The 18,776-nt window shown below is 31.4% G+C and overlaps 2 protein-coding genes across 2 annotated transcripts; one reads left to right on the forward strand and one right to left on the reverse strand.

Annotated features, from left to right (window-relative positions):
* The first annotated feature begins 1,237 nt into the window (after positions 1-1,237).
* On the forward strand, positions 1,238-17,737 carry Frl (formin-like protein). Its single transcript, XM_088204976.1, has 15 exons — positions 1,238-1,430; positions 6,758-6,928; positions 7,159-7,238; positions 7,339-7,478; positions 7,540-7,739; positions 7,915-8,163; positions 8,246-8,389; positions 8,449-8,565; positions 8,631-8,865; positions 8,929-9,233; positions 9,298-9,514; positions 9,901-10,473; positions 10,540-10,820; positions 15,873-15,983; positions 16,066-17,737. The coding sequence occupies exons 1-15, from the start codon at positions 1,263-1,265 to the stop codon at positions 16,288-16,290; spliced, it is 3,216 nt and encodes a 1,071-aa protein (XP_088061102.1). The 5' UTR covers positions 1,238-1,262; the 3' UTR covers positions 16,291-17,737.
* Ppcdc (phosphopantothenoylcysteine decarboxylase) lies at positions 17,616-18,537 on the reverse strand. Its single transcript, XM_088204977.1, has 3 exons — positions 18,336-18,537; positions 18,076-18,279; positions 17,616-18,010 (listed from the first exon to the last, which is right to left on the reverse strand). The coding sequence occupies exons 1-3, from the start codon at positions 18,480-18,482 to the stop codon at positions 17,753-17,755; spliced, it is 609 nt and encodes a 202-aa protein (XP_088061103.1). The 5' UTR covers positions 18,483-18,537; the 3' UTR covers positions 17,616-17,752.
* Positions 18,538-18,776: the final 239 nt, after the last annotated feature.

Genomic DNA, 18,776 nt, shown 5'->3' on the forward strand with positions numbered 1-18,776 from the left:
TATATATCATAATTTCCAGTATTGCATACTATATAAAATATAGTGTGCAATATATATATAAAAGCTACGACGAGCCGCAAGTGACCATAAAAAAGTATTATTGACCAAAAGACGCTAAAAAATAAAAAGGGCATTTTGGAAACTCTTGGTCGTGGAGGATAAAGAAGGACAAAATGAGAATAATTTTGTTTGAGGAGTACAATCTTTCTTAAATGAGAACGTCTGGTCACCTTAATTAAGCCTGACATTGTGATAGTACCTACGTGCGATATCTAGTTGGCATACACATTTATTCACAACAGTTAAAATATGTTATTATACTGTATGTAGACCTACATGTAGACTTCAAAAAAAGGTAATTTATTTAAAAAAGTTTTATGAATGTTATTAGTTATATCATATAACAGAAAAAAAAATATTTATCTTTATCTCTGCTATTAGTATGATACTAATGTATCAATTTATTATTTCACAGTGTTTTTAATTATTTTTATCGAATTTTATTTCACGGAATAACGCGATTCGTGCTAGGTTTACAGTGTTAACTGCAGATTTTATTATAGATTTGTCATTTGTTTTAATATTAATTTTACTATTACTTAGTAAAGAAGGAGTATAATCTGCTTCTAGAAACGTTTAATTACTTAATCTATGATTTTTTTACGAAAAGTATGTACCCATTTTCATGCATTCTTTAACTAGAAAATAATCGATATAATAATTACATCTGATGCTAGAAATAATTATAAATGTGTTTCGGCAATTGTGTAAGTGGAATATCAGAGCAACTTTTAAAGTTAAACTACGTAACTACCGTGTAAATAAAAGTTTAAAGTATAATGTAAGACTTGTTCACTTGTTCTACGAAGAAACATTACCGCAACGCTTTTAATGGAATATACAGTGACTAGCTATTTGTCGAATATTTTTGGGAATTTTATAATAACATAAAATTATTTTAATCCATGGGTAGAATAAGTAAACAATTATAAATATATATGTATTAAAAACATCGTTGTTGGCTAATAGGAATGTTGTTAAGACTTATAAATCGATGTTTTTTCTGGCCGATTTTTTAGGCGTTTAGATAGCAGCGGGTGATTTGAAGAAAAGATGGCCGTCTTGTTTTTTTACGCAATTTTGTAATGGGTTAAGGTCGTTCGGTGAGTCACTGCGATTCGAATTTGGCGGCGCTCGGTGATGTCATAGCTCGGCTGCGTTAACGCGAGTTGCGGTCAGTGGTGTCGCGAACGGCGATCGAGATGGGTGCGGGCGCGTCGCAGGAGGCGCGGCCTCCGCCCGCCATCGTGCCTCTTCACGAGGCCTCCCATTCGGCCAGGCGCTCCGCCCGCGGCCGTCACCAGCCTCTCAACCGGCAGCTCGACATGCCCGACCCTCAGGAAGTCGAGCGTCGCTTCCTCAAAGTCCTGGTGAGTCGCCATTCTTTGCGTCACCTGTTGATCCTTTTTTCTACTCGTTTTCCACTTCCTTCCAACTCGACGAACGATTCCCACGACGCGTTCCACCGAAAACATCGCAAACAAAACAACCAGCAACTTGCACAATAACAACAAAAAAAGTTACACATATACATTTATAATTGAATATCTTGTGTCATTAACTGTTCGCGCTTTCCGTGTGTATCGATTTTATTTTATCCCTATCGTAATAATTAATCTAGATAAAGCAGTCAAATACTGAAATATTTGTCGGATTAAACATTGTTTGTACAGTTGTTCACGTTTGTTTATTTGCTTAGCTTTGTTTGTTCATGCTTCTCTTACTTCAGATTGAGCTGTTCTAATTGTTTACAATGTTTTTTGTAATATTTTTCTTTATTATTATCAAATATTTCAATATCCTATTAAAAGAGAAGCTTTTTGAACTGACGATAAAACTAATATAATAAAAAAAATAATCGATTTTTTTATTGCACAAATATTATATTTCTTCAAGTGGTTTTGGAATCTTCTAGTAATAGTCAAAAGGTTAGGCGTTTCCCTATTCTCTAAGTTTGTCCTACTATGGAAAAGCATAGATTATTCAAATTACAATTTTTCTCAAACATCTAAGTGTCGCAAAGCTATCGTCGTAGCTACCCGGGTCTTACTTATAAATTTGCCAACATGGTGAAAATTCATGTAAATGCTACTAATCAAACTTCACAGCTATTGGTTGTGTGTTTCGAAAACCCATTGAGTCAATTATAAAAACATGTTTTTTCTGAATAAACCACTATAAATATGTAGCATCTTATATATAATTCAAAATTTAAATGGGCTACGTTCAAATTGTTACTCTGTAAATAGTACCGCTATGTATAAACGGTTTATAATAGTACACGTTGATTTCCGAGCCCCCGGCTTAGAATTCTTTTGTTTTTGAATGGAGGCTTTGGCCGTCGACCAATGAAAAATCACCGTTGTTAATAAAAATAACTTTTGTTAATCTGAATTTGACTGAATATAAACTCAGTGAGGCTTGCAAATTAACTAGGTACCTTTAAACTATGAAAATTAAATATATATATGTACATATTTTGTGCCAGAATTACAAGTATATATTAATCAAACTATATAAACAATCTTCTTAATGAAACCTTCAAATTTTTAGACTAAAGAGTGAGTTTTTTGATTTGCTTTAAAATAGTAAGATCTTTATACAATAGTTAATAATATTACAAAAAATTATATTCTTATATATAATTGTCCCAAGACATTGGATGTGAGAATATGATTCTCATCCTAAAGTCATATGTGCCTATAATGATAAAGCGTCTTAGGCAACTAACATACTAGTGGATAAAAGTTATAAGAATATAGTATACAATTGCATACATAATTTATATTAATTTAACCAAAGAACATGTCAAAAAAACAAACATTTCAGTTGTTTCATTCCAAGTGTATCAAATCAAAATTGTTCTTTGCGACCATTTTTCGTAAAGAAACTTAGTATGTTCTTTATAAAACAAAATACCTGCTGGTTATATGAGAAAGAGAGTAAATAGATAGTAGTATCATATATAAAGAACAAAACTTACATACTTGAATCGTCCATTGAGAAACCGGAATTGGTATAATCAATTGTTTGTATTGTTATCGTATCTACCTTAAGGATTTATATGATTTTTTAATATGTAGTAATTTTTCATATAGAATGTTGAAATCACAATATATATTCTTTATAAAACAAAATACTTACAGGTTATATGAGAAATAAAGTGTGTAATAGATATCGAGTAGATATTAAATTAATCATTGACAACTAAAAGGGCAAACATGAAGTAGTAACCAACTTTATATATATTATTTTTTATCGTTTTTAATTATATTTCCTATTTTAATATTTATGGTGTATTTGGCCACGCAGTGATAACTTTTTAATATAATTTATTCTGTATAAATGAATATAAAAAAGACAATGATCCCAAAATTAACATATTTTAAAGTCACATAATACGCTTACCCTTGGGTGGTTTTAAGCAACAGATTGGACAGTTGAGATTTTAAGTTTTTTTTTTATAATTAGTGAATGTAACTAAAATTTGAATGTATGAATATTTTGTGTTTTAAGGTGTAAAATTTAATGTCTTTTATGTCATTTATATAACAGTAAAATAGCAAGCTGTAATATTTTGGTATAGATACATTTAAAAAACACGATTTCAAGAAAGCGGGTAATCAAACACCGAAAATGCGCTACAACACAATCAATGACATATACTTAATAACAGATGCTATTTATTATTATTATTTAGCCCAGTTGCAAAACCAACTTTTAAATAATATAAAATGTTTTGTTAATATTTACCTATTTTTAAATGATATAAAATGTTTAGTTTTATTATTGTGCAAACATATTTTCAAAAGATCTAAAAATATTACAATGTTTGTCTACATTATCCAATAACTTAAAAATTATAAAGTAGTCATTCACATAGTACACAGTAACGCGGGATTGGTAGAAAATGTGCTTGGATCAACTGCATATTTATCGAACGTGCACATGAGAAAATTTAACATAAGCTGAGAAATTGTAATTTGTTAATAAGTAATTGCTTGAGCAACCCTTAATTTCAATGTTTTAAAACTAAACCAACCAATAAATAACAATAAAAGTATGGAGTGTAGTGTACCTTTTCATCCAATTTATACTATACAATGTTGCACACAGCTACACAATGATTTAACTATATAATTTTAATAAATAAATACTAAAATTAGATTAAGAAAAATCAGAACGAATCAAAAAAATATTTATAACCAAAAAAATTGAGTGTGCTATTCATACAATCACTAGCTGCGGTGCCTCGTGACAGTGAGGGACCGACAGTTAATCTGTGTATATTGTTAGTGTATCGATTTTAATTACTGATATTTTCCTTGAAAATGTATAGATCTTCACTAACAATGCTAAATGTGTTCATTTCAGTTTCTTTGAAGGCAAAATAAGTAATTCTACAGTAAAACGTGTTAATTTCAAAGTCAACACATTCTTACTATAGTTGTGCAGTTAATGTGGTAAATAAAAAGTATCTTTTGTACTCGTTAAAATATGTACTGCCACAATGAAATGTTTCAGAAGTATCATATTTTATTGAATATAAATTGTAATGTTAATAGAATAGGCCTAAGATGTTTTTTTTAAATGTTATTTTTCTAGGCATGAAACAGCATATTTTATATTAGATAATGTCCCGTTTACATATATTATGTATAAAATATAAATCATAACATAATTATATTTTAGATTCACTCATAGATTAATTTGTTTAAAACAAAGGTGTGAGATATTTTAGAAAGGTATTCCTAGACATTCCAATGTTAAAATGTTAATTAATCTAGTAATTAGATGTAAAAATTATGTTTTGATTTGTGGGCATTTTAAATTATTTTGTCATACACATTGTAACCACAATATAATCTTTAATTCGTCGAAATTCCAGAGTGTTCTTTCTGTTGTAATATTAACAATCGCTATTACTTTTCGGTACAATTTCCATAGATAACGATCTTTATCAATAAATAATATATTTTTAATAATAGTGCATCTATTAATAAAATTCGATTAATTCACAAACGTATTGTCTCGACATTGGAATCTAATTTTTATCTTTGCAGAAAAAATGTCACATATTGCACGCTCGACCGATTCCTCTGTCGCATTACGCTTCACGTAACAATTCCCACCGTGATTAATCTCACTCGCATTGTCTATTCGCATCAGCGTTTTATTAATAAAACAATCTAATCGACGCATTAAATTCTTTTGCATATATTAGTAGATTCTTGAAAAAAATCATGCTTTATCAGCATCTTTTATATTTGAAACCGCGTCCGCTTCAATTCTGCACACACAGCGGTGCCGTTTAGCAATTTATTATGATTGCCAATTTTCCAATTGAACGTCCCCGTTGTTTTTACATAAAACAAACTGACTACTCTGCAGTCTATAGCTGAATTTTAATATTTAAATTTAGTATTTTGCTTTAAATATATGATATTTTGATGTGGGTCGTTCATATCAACAGGATGTAACCAATGATACTCTTATTTAAATATTTCCTCAAATTTCTATTTTACGACCACAATATCCTGCATAAAATAAAGCTTATGATAAATGAGTGCATTACCTATATTTTAATGTTAGGCAATGCATTTTTAGTGTTCGTAAAAAACTGTACTTGTGCAATTCATCTACTTTCGCTTTTTTACGCTATGGAAGTATGTGTATGCAACAGTTTGTTACTTCAGGGTTAATGTTTGTAATGATCTGAGGTTTGTGATGACTGATATAAAAAATTTTAAACATACAAATTCAATAAAAATGTCATAAACTTGATGTTCTTAAATGAATTTAGTAGATATTGTATTTATAATAATTTTAGTCACATGAATTTTCTTGCAAACGGAATTAATTGTAGTAGTTTCCTAATGCCTTCTACGCCGTATTTGTTGCAGGATATGTATCATTTTTTCCATGAATATGTTGAAATGGATCTCTGCACATTTGCAATTATTTTCATGATTATGTATTTTTAATAATAAATTGCTAAATATTTTTTGGTAAGCAATTATTTTTGCAATTTGCTAGTGATTGGACTTTTTATTAACGCAAATTATCATATATTATATAAATTTGTTTTCATTTCTGAGCCGAAAATCGAATCTAAAGCAACGATTTTATTTATACATTGTACTTACAAAATTATATTAAATGTTAAAATTTAATTGAAATATTATGGTTAGTGTGCTCTAATTTTATATAGAGTCTATTTAATGATATGCAATTTAAAAAATGTTCAGCAAATATAAATAAAAACATACATTTCCATAATAAATGCTCCACTAATCTGTATTCATCTCAATATTATAACTGTTTAAATATAATTTATTGTACCAATGAGTGTCTTGGCTCCTGACACAGTTTCATTCATACTTTCGCATTACGGTAATTTAGCAGAAAAAGTAAATTTTTAATAACTATACTGTTCTACAAATAAATTATACGTTTTCCGAATTTCATTTAATTTTTCCTCGTAATATGATGTCATTATAACGTCCAAAGCCACATCACTGACTCACCATATTCAAGTGTTCTGATTTACGCTTATATGTTTTAAGTGGTTTTTTTGGCACATGTTTTCATTCAACACCAAGTAATTATATCCTAAATTCATAAAACTATACATCAAAACATGCCGCTGTGTGATAAACCATTATCTATAATAATTATTCATTTTGTTTGTTGTCAGGCGTCCATGGATCTCCCGCCAGATAAGGCGAAATTGCTGCGAAGCTACGAAAACGAGAAAAAATGGGAGATAATATGCGATCAAGACAAGGTACACGCCAAAGACTCACCGGCGCATTATTTAAACAAATTAAAGACTTATCTGGACCCGAAGGCGTCGAGGAGTTCAAGGGTAAATGGCGTTTTATATTATAAGTTACTTAGTTATTATCTCATTATGCTTCTTGTGATTATTGTTTATTTTGAGGTATACCTAATGTAAGCAATGGTAGTAATCTCTAAGAATTTGGTAATATAGTGATTTAGATACTTGAGCATTATTTAATATTGGACTACCGTTGCTTTTAATATCGCTTGATATCGTATCATAGTTGCTTCTTTACATCTTCATAATATTTATAGAAACGAAAGATGGTCGGAGAGTCGACGTCCACTCAAGTGTTGAGAGACTTGGAAATATCTTTGCGCACAAACCATATAGAGTGAGTAATTATATCCGCACGCTAGTTTTTTCTTGTCACACAATATCGTTCACTAAGTTTAAATCATAATACTTAAAATACAATCTGTTTAATATTGTAGATGGGTACGAGAATTTTTAGATGACAGTAACAAAGGATTAGACGTACTGATAGACTATTTAAGCTTTCGACTGACTATGATGCGGCACGAACGAAGAGTCGAAGAATCTAAAGCGCTCGCTAATGACGATAAACCTCAAGGTTTGTATTTATATTGCTTTTCTTAATCGACAGGTTGGTTATTTTAATTGGTGTGATTCAGGAAATGCAGGCGATTCGAGCACCATTAGACACTACAATAGGCCACCACTTTCTTTGATCAACGGAAACGTTGGAAACGGAGAAAGCAGTCCTACTCTGGTGCGGAGGCGCTCGAAACACGCGGCAAAATTAAAAATGGGACTCAGCACTGACGATATACACGTTTGCATCATGTGCATGAGAGCAATCGTTAATAATAAGGTAATTAAACTCTTTTGGAAATTACCGAACTATATTACTTTTGACTAGGTCATCACAGTAAAATGACCATTCTCAAGTCATGTCCGACTAGTAATACATTCTTAGAACAACCAGATTATCGTAATATAACATGAGGTAGAATTATAAAGTAATTGAAATGCAACTATTATTTTAGTACGGTTTCAATATGGTGATCCAACATCGAGAGGCAATCAACAGCATCACACTGAGCCTTTCGCATCACTCGATGCGCACAAAAGCTTTGGTTTTAGAACTTCTCGCCGCCATCTGCTTGGTCAAAGGTGGTCATCAAATCATACTGTCTGCGTTCGACAACTTTAAACTAGTCTGCGAGGAAGAACACAGATTCCAAACGCTCATGGAGTACTTCATGAACTATGATAACTTTCACATCGAATTTATGGTATCTATTTTTAGTTGTTTGTTTTTTATTATCATATCGTTTTAACGATTGTGGTTTTTAATTGTTTCATGTTGCTTTTTAGGTGGCGTGTATGCAGTTTGTAAATATCATTGTTCATTCAGTTGAAAATATGAATTATAGAGTGCATTTACAATATGAGTTTACACAATTGAAACTCGACGAATATCTGGAAAATCTTCGATTGTTCGATAGTGATGAGCTGCAGGTATAATTTTCTACGTTATGCTAATAAAAACACAAACTAATAAACATTTTCTTTACCAGGTACAAATCTCTGCTTATTTAGATAATGCTTTTGACGTGGCCGCTCTGATGGAAGATAGCGAAACTAAGACTGCAGCTATAGAACGAGTCAACGAACTTGAAGATGAATTAGGACACGTGAGTTTTTATTTATATTATTAAACTATTTTTAGAGTGTTAATTTTATTTTATTTTAATAATAGGCAAACGAAAGAGTAGGACTAATAGAAAATGAGGCTCTTCATAAAATCGGCACTCTACAATCGGAACTTGAACGTTTACGTAACGAACGAGATCAGTTGGACGAGGCTAGAAGGCAGGTTATCGAAGAAGTTTCCACTTTGAGAAGAGCTCAGATGGATTCCAGAAAGCGTCAGTCGATGCTCGAGAACAAAATTCAAGAGTTGGAATCTACGACTTTACCTAGAGGAACTTCTAGTAAGATTATTAATATAAATTTTAGATAGCGTTATTGTATATTTATGCTAATGTTTTTTCCAGTGGGTGCTATATCTTCTCATGCAGATAATATTTCGAACGGAATACAGTCAAATTCAGATCCTTCCATTTCAAAACATTCCGTTGTCATTCCGCCAACTGTGATTACTCCGCCGCCGCCGCCTCCTCCTGCGCCCCCATCCATTCCAGCACCGCCAGCCCCACCTGCGCCCCCTGCTCCTCCAGCGCCACCAGCTCCAGGCATGATGTCTCCTCCAATGTCAGCAGATGCGATGACAATCAAACGCAAAGTTCAAACCAAATACAAACTTCCGACGCTCAATTGGATCGCACTAAAACCGAATCAGGTATGTTAATAATTATAAAAATAATTTAAATCGATAATTGTATTTATGTGTTGCGTTATTATAGGTACGCGGTACAATATTCAACGAATTAGACGAAGAAAAGGTCAATAAGAGAATCAATTTTTCGGAGTTTGAAGAAAAGTTCAAGATTGGTATTAACATTGGTGGTTTGAAGAATCAATCGAATTCTGAGATTGACGGAATAAATACGTTCCCGAGTAAGCGGTTTAAGAAACCTGATAATATAACGCTGATGGAGCACACAAGATTGAGGAATATCGGTAATTATTAATATGAATCTTATATTAAATCAATATAAAAATTATCGGTTGACTTTGCGATTCTCTTCAGGGGTTTTGAATGAAACGAGAGATTAAAAAATCTAAATAAAATATTAAAAAGCCATATAAAAATATCAGTCGAAATGATAATAATTTAGTTAATTGTATATATGCTAAATTGTTTTAAATAATGCGGTTTTTTATGATGTGGTTTTAGATTGAAAAGTAGCCATTGTCACAAAACGCATTTCTATGAAAGAATTTAAAAAATTCTTTCTTTATTATTAAGAAACGCTATACATATAATAATCATTCGCATAACATCTTCTTTTTACCCCCACAATAATTCAAATCCACACATTTATCTTAAATAATTTAATTCACAGCAATATCGAGAAGAAAACTTAGCATACCCGTCGAAAAAGTGATCATTGCAATCAACGCCTTAGATCTGAAACAGTTACCATTAGAGAATGTTGAAATACTACAACGAATGGTTCCGACCGAGCAAGAGTCCAAAGCTTACAAGGAATACGCAGCCGAAAAGAAGAACGTCAACTTGCTCACGGAAGAGGATAAATTCGTTATGCAACTGACGAAAGTCGAACGTATATCGGCCAAATTATCCATCATGAACTACATGGGCAACTTCACGGATACTCTGAATTTAATCACGCCGCAACTGCACGCCATCATATCGGCTGCTTCTTCTGTGAAGAACTCCCATAAGCTTAGAAATATTCTAGAGGTTATCTTGGCTTTCGGCAATTATCTGAACAGCAGCCGAAGGGGACCTGCGTACGGATTCAAACTGCAATCCCTCGATAATTTACTAGATACAAAATCAACCGATAAGAGAATCTCATTACTGCATTACATAGTCAGTACAATCAGGGATAACTTTCCCGATTTGCTCACTTTTGAAGCTGAGCTGTTGTATACCAATAAAGCGGCTCAAGGTAATTCTTTTATGTTATTTATTTTTATTGATAATGATTTGAGATTAATATTGTTGAATTTTTTAGTGTCTTTGGAGAATGTCGTTTCTGACGTTCAAGAAATTGAACGAGGAATGGAAGCGGTGCGGAAAGAATCCGAAGCCAGAGGAAACTTAAAGAGTCATCACAATGCGGTGTTGCGAGACTTTTTATCGAACACCGAGGACAAACTGAAGAGGTTGAAGGTCGAAGTGAAGACGGCTCAAGAAACGTTCAACGAATGCGTTGAATATTTCGGCGAAACGTCGAGATCTTGCGACGCCACAATGTTCTTCTCGTTGATTTCGCGTTTCACGAGAACGTTTAAGGTACGCTTGAACTCTTTAATTTAAAGAATGTAGGGCAGTAAACGTTGGGTTGTGTCAATTAACCTTTTGCCTACGCAAAATCTTCTTTGATTTGATAATTTTGTATTATGATTAAGCCAAGTGTTGAATATGAATAAACGTATGGTTCATGGGACATGATTTGTAATTATATACATATTACATACAGTATTAGATTTCAATGAAAGCATTTAGTTTTTACAAAATTTTGCTACAATTCAACCAGTGCTTCTCAAACGTTTATCGTTTTAAAAATTAAGGCGTGAAAAAACAAATCATTTTATTACTTAACTTTAATTAGGTACATAATCTAACGCCCATTAAAAAGAAACTTAATTATTCTATTTGAAAAATGAAATGATTTAAAGCACAGTTAATTTCTAGATTCAAGGTGTCAGAAATATTGTTTTAATTTACCAGTGGATCTCAACCTTTTTTTTAAATTGCTTACACATACATATACTGGAAATTTGCACAAAATCGATTAGAAATTTTCAATATTTATTTATATTTATTGTAAAAATTCACAAAAAATGTTTTTAACAGCTTAACGACCGGTATTTATTTGCCGAACTTTGCTTGGTGGCCGGGCGATTTCTCACGGAAAAATCGCAAACAATTATCTTTTTCAGTAAATTCCCTATAACTTGTAAACCAATTAAGATATTGTATTCAAATTTAATATGTAGCTTCCTTATGATTTTTCGCATAAATACCTGTCAAGTACGTCATTTAACCAGTGTTTCTAAACCTTTGGGTCTAATTTGTTTGAAATAATAGTTTCGAAAACAAATTTATATCATTGGCAAACATCTTACAAATACAAAGTAAGTGAGACTCTTCAATAGATTAGTATTAATTACCTGATTTTTTATCACTTTTTAAATTTAGAAATAAAAATTTTGATTTGTTATTTCTGGGCCACCAGGTCTAACCATTTGTATGCCCATACTCACGAAATGAATTTACGGTACACTTCACTAAAAATATTTTGCTTATTGCACTTTATTAAATTAAAAGTAACATGTATGCTTTCAATATATTTAATATTCATCATTTCTATTATTTCCATAATAATAATTTGGTACTATATAGGTGATATAAACAAAAAACCAAACATTAATTCTCAGAACAGCTTCTTTCTAATTATATTGTATGCCCCGCAATTTCTTTGAGCGAAGGCCTACGCCCATTTCTAAAAGATTCATTGTTGACAATTTACTACCTGCACTTGCGATAGATACATTGGCTCTAATCTTAGGAAAGATATTTTCTACTTAATTTTGTATTGGTTATTTACATGAAACACAAGTTAGATCAGCCCATAATATTCGCATACACTACAAGGAGTTTAGCAATTCACCAAAATATTATGATAATATTTTATTTAAGAAATTATTATTAAAAAAAATAGTTTACGATTTTATCTATTGTTATTGTTAATTTATTATTCTTAATCTTATAACACATCTAAGCACTATATTTTTTACCAGCTTAACGCCCAGTGTTTTTTTGCCGAACTTACCTTGGTGGCCGGGAGATTTCGCGGAATAATAGCAAAAAATTACCTTTTTTAGTAAATTCCCTATAACTTGTAAACCAAATAATATATTTTATCGAAATTTAATTTGTAGCTTCCTTATGATTTTTTGCATAAATTTATTGTAATTACGTAATTTAACCAGTGTTTTTAAATCTGTGCGCTGCATAATTAAGTGATATAACAAAAAAAAACTTGTTTACAAATATAATATTAAATATTTACTATAAATTACAATCAATGTTATTCTCAAAGGTTAAATCGCCACTACCTGGCCCGTTTTATCAGCTTACCTTGTGCATACCTTTTAAGAATTCATCTATTAGGGTATTTGACACTTTTTTTATTGTGGAATTCCCAAATTCGGGAATTCCACACAGATAAAAAAATGCATTTTATAATCGAAGTAATGCAATATATTTAGTCTCCTCTAAACTATCGGTCGAAACGTATCGCGAAAATTGCTCTTCTCTCTGTGATCCTTTGTGATTGTGATTTTGATTTAAAAATTTTATTTTCAATCCCGGCAAAATGGACGAAAGAAATTAAGCCTTTTTCGAAAATTTTGAAGACGCGTTGTTTAACGCCCCCAGTGATTGTGAACATAGTGAATTGTGCGAAAGCAATTCTAATTCAAGTGTACGTGAACATAGACCGCGTGTGACAAATTTGCACTCATCCAGTTCATTTTCTTCATAATGACAAATGTTTTTACGACGCCAAAAAATTTAGTGAGTGCAAATTATTATATATTATAAATGGATATTTTTTATAAATCGTTTATACAAAAAATTTTAGAAGCATTTAAACATACATGTTATTAATTTAATTATCACATTTTTAAGCTAATGTGGTGTTCAAAAAAAATCGTGCACTAATCAACGTTGTCAAATTTCAAAAATTTCCTTAATGATTATTTAACTATTTTTGTAAATACGCAATTCACTGTTTTTATTATTATTAACTAACTTTTACTATAAATTATCACTTAATAATAACAACAACAATAAATAAAAATATAATATTCCATAATGCAAAAAATATGGTCACTGTAAGTGGGAGCGGCTTGGAGAACCGTTACCAAACGACACACTAGCCCAAAAATATTAGAATATAACAAACTAAAATAAGCGACGACTCGTTGCATTGCGACGCAGTGGGATAAAACGACTCTTTTTACGAAAAATTAAAGTAAAATATAATTTATTTTATATTTTATATTAGGTAGAAATAATATACTACCATCTCGCATTATAATATAAGGGTAAACTGTATTGTATCATAGTGTATTTTTAATAAAAGAAGACGCGTGACGCAGGACGCATGAGCGAGTCCTCGGCCGCTGCAAAAGGTTCTCTCAGGACTCGTGGGTGAGTCCTCGGTCGTTAAGCTGTTAAAATAAAAATATTTTATTTAAATTTAATTTTGTCAGTAATGTGTTAACACATTATACTGCGACTATTTTACTATAATTAGAAGAAAAGTTTATGTTAAATATAACCAAATAGCTCTTTTATTAGTTCGACAGTTTTTAAAAAAATGCAATTTTTTAACACTAGATTTACGGCACACGTTAAATTGACAGGTTTTAGATTTGATTTGTATCAGACAGTATTTTTTGTGTTTTTTACGACTTTTATAATATTTTTAATGAAACCTGTTAAATTGCCCATAAACCTAGTGTTAATGATTATTTTATATTTGAAATGATAAAATCAGTAAACGTCAAACTGGGTTGCGTACCAATAAAATTATATTTTAAAATAGTTGGGAGACACTGATCTACTAGAAACAGGTGGAGACCATTTTAGGGCCAAATATTAGCAGAGAAACTTCGAAAGATTATTAAGATAAGCTAGGAATTGATGAACGTGCATAGAAAGGCCAACAAATAGTAATAAAAAAGGGACTACGCTATAGACCAGGGGTCGGCAAAGTGCGGCTCCGGAGCCGCATGCGGCTCTTTGGCTCCTTGAGTGCGGCTCTGGCACAAATATCCACGGATATTTGTGCAATTAGCCCGGGCGCTAATTCTGGTCGAGTGACCTTATGTCCTGATCTTTTGCTTCATAACAAGGTTCGATGGTTATCAAGAGGGAACGTTTTAAAACGTTTCGCGTCCCTATTGCCAGAAATTGAAGCATTTCTCCTTGAGAAGGGTGCTCACTATCCAGAACTTACAGACGATCGGTGGATCCAAAACTTCCATTTCATGGTAGACATTACATTTCATCTAAATCCGCTTAACCGTAAACTAAAAGAGAAAGGAAACACAATCTTTTCGATGTTAGAAGAAGTAATTTCATTTGAAAACAAATGATCCCTTTTTGCTCCAGATTTTGAAAGGGAGACATTGTTTCACTTTCCGAGCCTGCTAAAGCTTCGCCAAGAAAATAATTCCTCTATTGACAAACACCATTTCAAAACAACAATTTTAAATATGAGGGAAGCATTTCTCAGCAGGTTTCAGGAGCTTAAAAACAGCAAAGTGACCTTAGCATTCGTCAAAAATCCTCTTAATGCTACAATAACTGAGTTGAATTTTTCTCCTTTTGGCATTGATATTGGTAACTTTAAAATACAATTGCAGGATTTAAAAAACAAGGAAATATGGAGCTCTAAATTTCACCGTTTTTGTATTGATTTGCAAATATTGGAAAAGAACGAATGTGATTTTAGTTCACAACACAAGTGGTCTGCTTTAAAAGACCTGGAGAATGAAGACATGATCATTTTCAATGTCTAGAATAGTATTCCTGACTCTTACGATCAGCTGAAAAAACTTGCGTTTGCTGTTCTTTCCCTTTTTGGTTTTACATATTCATGAGAACAATCCTTTACAAGCATGAACTTTATCAAGAGTAAACTGAGAAGTCGTCTTATTGATGAGAACCTGGAATCATGCTTAAAATTAAAAACAACAACATATAAACCTGACTTACTGAAACTTTCCAAGGAGATACAAGGACATTGTTCGCATAAAGTGTTTGTCAGTCATTGTCATGATTTAAATTTATGGATACCTTACTTTCATATTATTGTTTATCAACGAATAAATCTTTATTAAGTGTGAAATCAAGTTTTATTCAGTGTACCCGTAATTCAATGAAGGTCTAAAATTATAATAAAGGTTTAATAAATTAAAAAACAGATTTGGCTCCCAGAACTTTTTTGAATCGTTGTAATGTACATATTTGGCTCTTCGGCCAATAAGTTTGCCGACCACTGCTATAGACGATACACAGTGTAACATATTTTTTTTTATATAAAGATGAAATGTCGAACGCACAATGTGATAATTTAGTAGTTTTGTATTTATAATATACGAACGGTGATAAATTTTATCAGTGTCATCGGTCAATTTTTAACCTTGAATTTTGCAGCAGTCTTTGAAAACATGATTATCTTATTCATAATTTGCAATAATTACATTTAATTATTTTTTATATATTTTATCAGAATTCAGACCTGAAAATCGTTAATGTTTTTTTAAGGTGGTTGATCAAGAAAACGAGCAAAGGAGAAGATTGGAATTGGCGCAAGCAAATGCAGCTCGCGCAAATGCACAAGAAGTTACCAACAAATACAACCCTAAAAAACAACAGGTTTGTTACGATGTCACATTGTATGCACATGTGTACTTATCTAAATTTAGAGCAACTTGCATATGCTAATATCACTCATTAGATTTCTTCTCAGGATGCCGTCATCAGCGAGTTAAAGAACAAGAATCACCTCGTCGCCGAGAAAAAACTGCTGCATCAGGACGAAGTTTACAATGGCGCATTGGAAGACATATTGCTCGGTCTGAAGAACGAGCCGTACAGAAGAGCTGACGCTGTGCGCAGATCGCACAGGCGGCGCATCAACTCGCACCGCCTGTCCAAAGGACTGGACGACTTGGAGATTTAAGTGCCGTGAATCAATACAAACAAGTGTCTTTAAAAAATCAGGGTGGAATTAGTGCGATAATTAAATTATCGAATATCTGCGTTTATTTTATATTATTATTATATTATACGACAATACATTCATGTACTTTTGAAATTTACCAAATTAACCATTTAAGATTAGGTATTTAGTATTGCTCTGAATTTACATATTTATATATTTGTTAAGTTATTTTTTAGGATATGTATGTTTAACATGTGATATTTCACTAGAGGCATTTTCTAGGTGGCACAATTATATCATGCGGATATATTTTAGTTAATCGATTATTGGATACTGGTATACAATTGTATTTTATATAATTTAATTAGCATTTTTACGTTCTACCACTTTTCATATATTATATTTATTTAGTTCTGACTCTGATATTAAAAATAACTGCATTCATTATCATGACTGACTAGTTAAAAAGACTGTTTTCAAAATTATATTATTTTTTTATCTTTAAAAGTTATTCAGATTGATTTATTTGTTATTATAATTTACATAGATTTAATTCAACATTGCCATAGAAATAATTTGTGATAACAAACCTTCCTTTTTGTTACGTTATTTACAAATTACGAACCATCTGTTACAGTGTATTTTTTTAGAAGTCATATATACTTTGTTTTTACTTGTTAGTGATAATTTATTATTATTTGACGATGCATCCATGACATTCAAAAAGTACAATACATATATATTTTTGAGGGATTGTTTCTCTTTTTGTATAAATGGTTTTATCATGAGATTCTAAACACGTATTATACATTACCAAAGCTTTTATAAAAAAATTAATTGAATTGAAAATCTCAAATAGAAGTGGTGCCATTCATTTAAGTTTTATGTATATTTTTTATCTGTATATATTCTTTTGTATTTAAATATTGAAATATTAATTCGTGATGACACATTAGAGAATCTCATTTATAATATAATGTTCCTTGAAAATATAATATATAAGCTTATTTCTAAGTATATTGCACAATTTTATAATATATCATTCCCATATCTTATGTTGTGGGACCAAAGGATTTTGTCAATTTATTTTGCATTGTCGTAGGTTTGTATCAGCAATGTGTCAATTGTATAAAGATGAATATGTATAATATATGGAAGATAAAAAGTGTAATTTTTATATGAATCGTATTATAAAATAAATAGTTTTATATATCAAAATATATCAGTGTTGCTTAAGTGCTTTAAATATTGAATCTCAAATATGAGTGTCTTAATATATTTGAGCTTATTAGATCAAAATTTAAATTTTGAATATTGGAAATAAATAAATATTTTACACAATGTTTACGCACAATAATTTGTTTATTTGTATTTAATATATAGATAAAAACATATATGTACATTCATTATAAAAGACAATTTTTATAAGTAAGATATAATAAAGTATACATTTTATTATATAAAATATATTTTGTTTAATTTATTTTTTACAGATGAACATTTTTATATATTTGACTATAGTTTCGACTTCAGCCATGGCCCCCATACCCGTATCGCCACACATTAGTGTTTTGTTCACGCTCGGTACTTCAATGTGGCCCCAATTTTTTAACATATCTACTTGCCTCGACGTTATTGGATGCTCCCACATCTTAGTGTTCATAGCGGGGCAGAACAATAAAGGCTTGTTCATTATCCACGCGCGTGTAATGCACGTTAGAAGATTATCACATATACCCTAAAATAATTCACTAAATTAACCACATCTTGGATTTAAAAAAAGAAGGAAAAAAAATATTATACCTGTGACATTTTACCCAGTGTATTAGCGTCCAGTGGAGCGATCACCATTCCATCGGCCCATTTCGCCAGTTCTATATGAAGCACGGGATCTCCGCGGCCGCTCCAATTCTGCCACTCGTCGTCGTCGGAAAACAGTTTTACCGATAGCGGTAAGTCATCAGCGTTGAAGAAATGCTTGGCATGTTGCGTTGCTACTACAGCAATCTTAAAAAATAAATTATCAAATCTTTACAGGAGTTAATATTTCGACAAACCCTAACCTTCATCTGCATTTTGTTTTCTGACGACTCTTGGAATAGCGTATTGATTAGTTGTTTTAATTTTATCGTTGCGACGCTTCCGGTGCATGCTATTATTATATTTTTGCAGTCATCGTCCTTTTTCAAGAAATCTAAGCAATTTGACATCGTACCGACAAAATCAATTGATGACAGCTGTCAAGTTCATCTTTGGTCCTAACACAGAAAATATTAACCATATTTATATTATTCAATAAAGGGCGTACACCAATTAATAAATAATTAGCATTTTATAAAACAGAGATTATATAGTAAATTTTGTTTTTTTACAGTTCTAAAAATATGTATATATTTATAAATTTGAATTTATAAAAGGTATTCATTATGTAAATAGGTTTTAATATTTAATCTAATAACCAGGACCGGCCCGAGAACATTCAGCGCCCCGGGCTCTAAAAACAG

This window comes from Plectrocnemia conspersa, unplaced genomic scaffold (assembly GCF_051122295.1).
Source record: "Plectrocnemia conspersa isolate PC_06_02 unplaced genomic scaffold, ASM5112229v1 ptg000002l, whole genome shotgun sequence".
Taxonomy (NCBI): Eukaryota; Metazoa; Arthropoda; class Insecta; order Trichoptera; family Polycentropodidae; genus Plectrocnemia; species Plectrocnemia conspersa.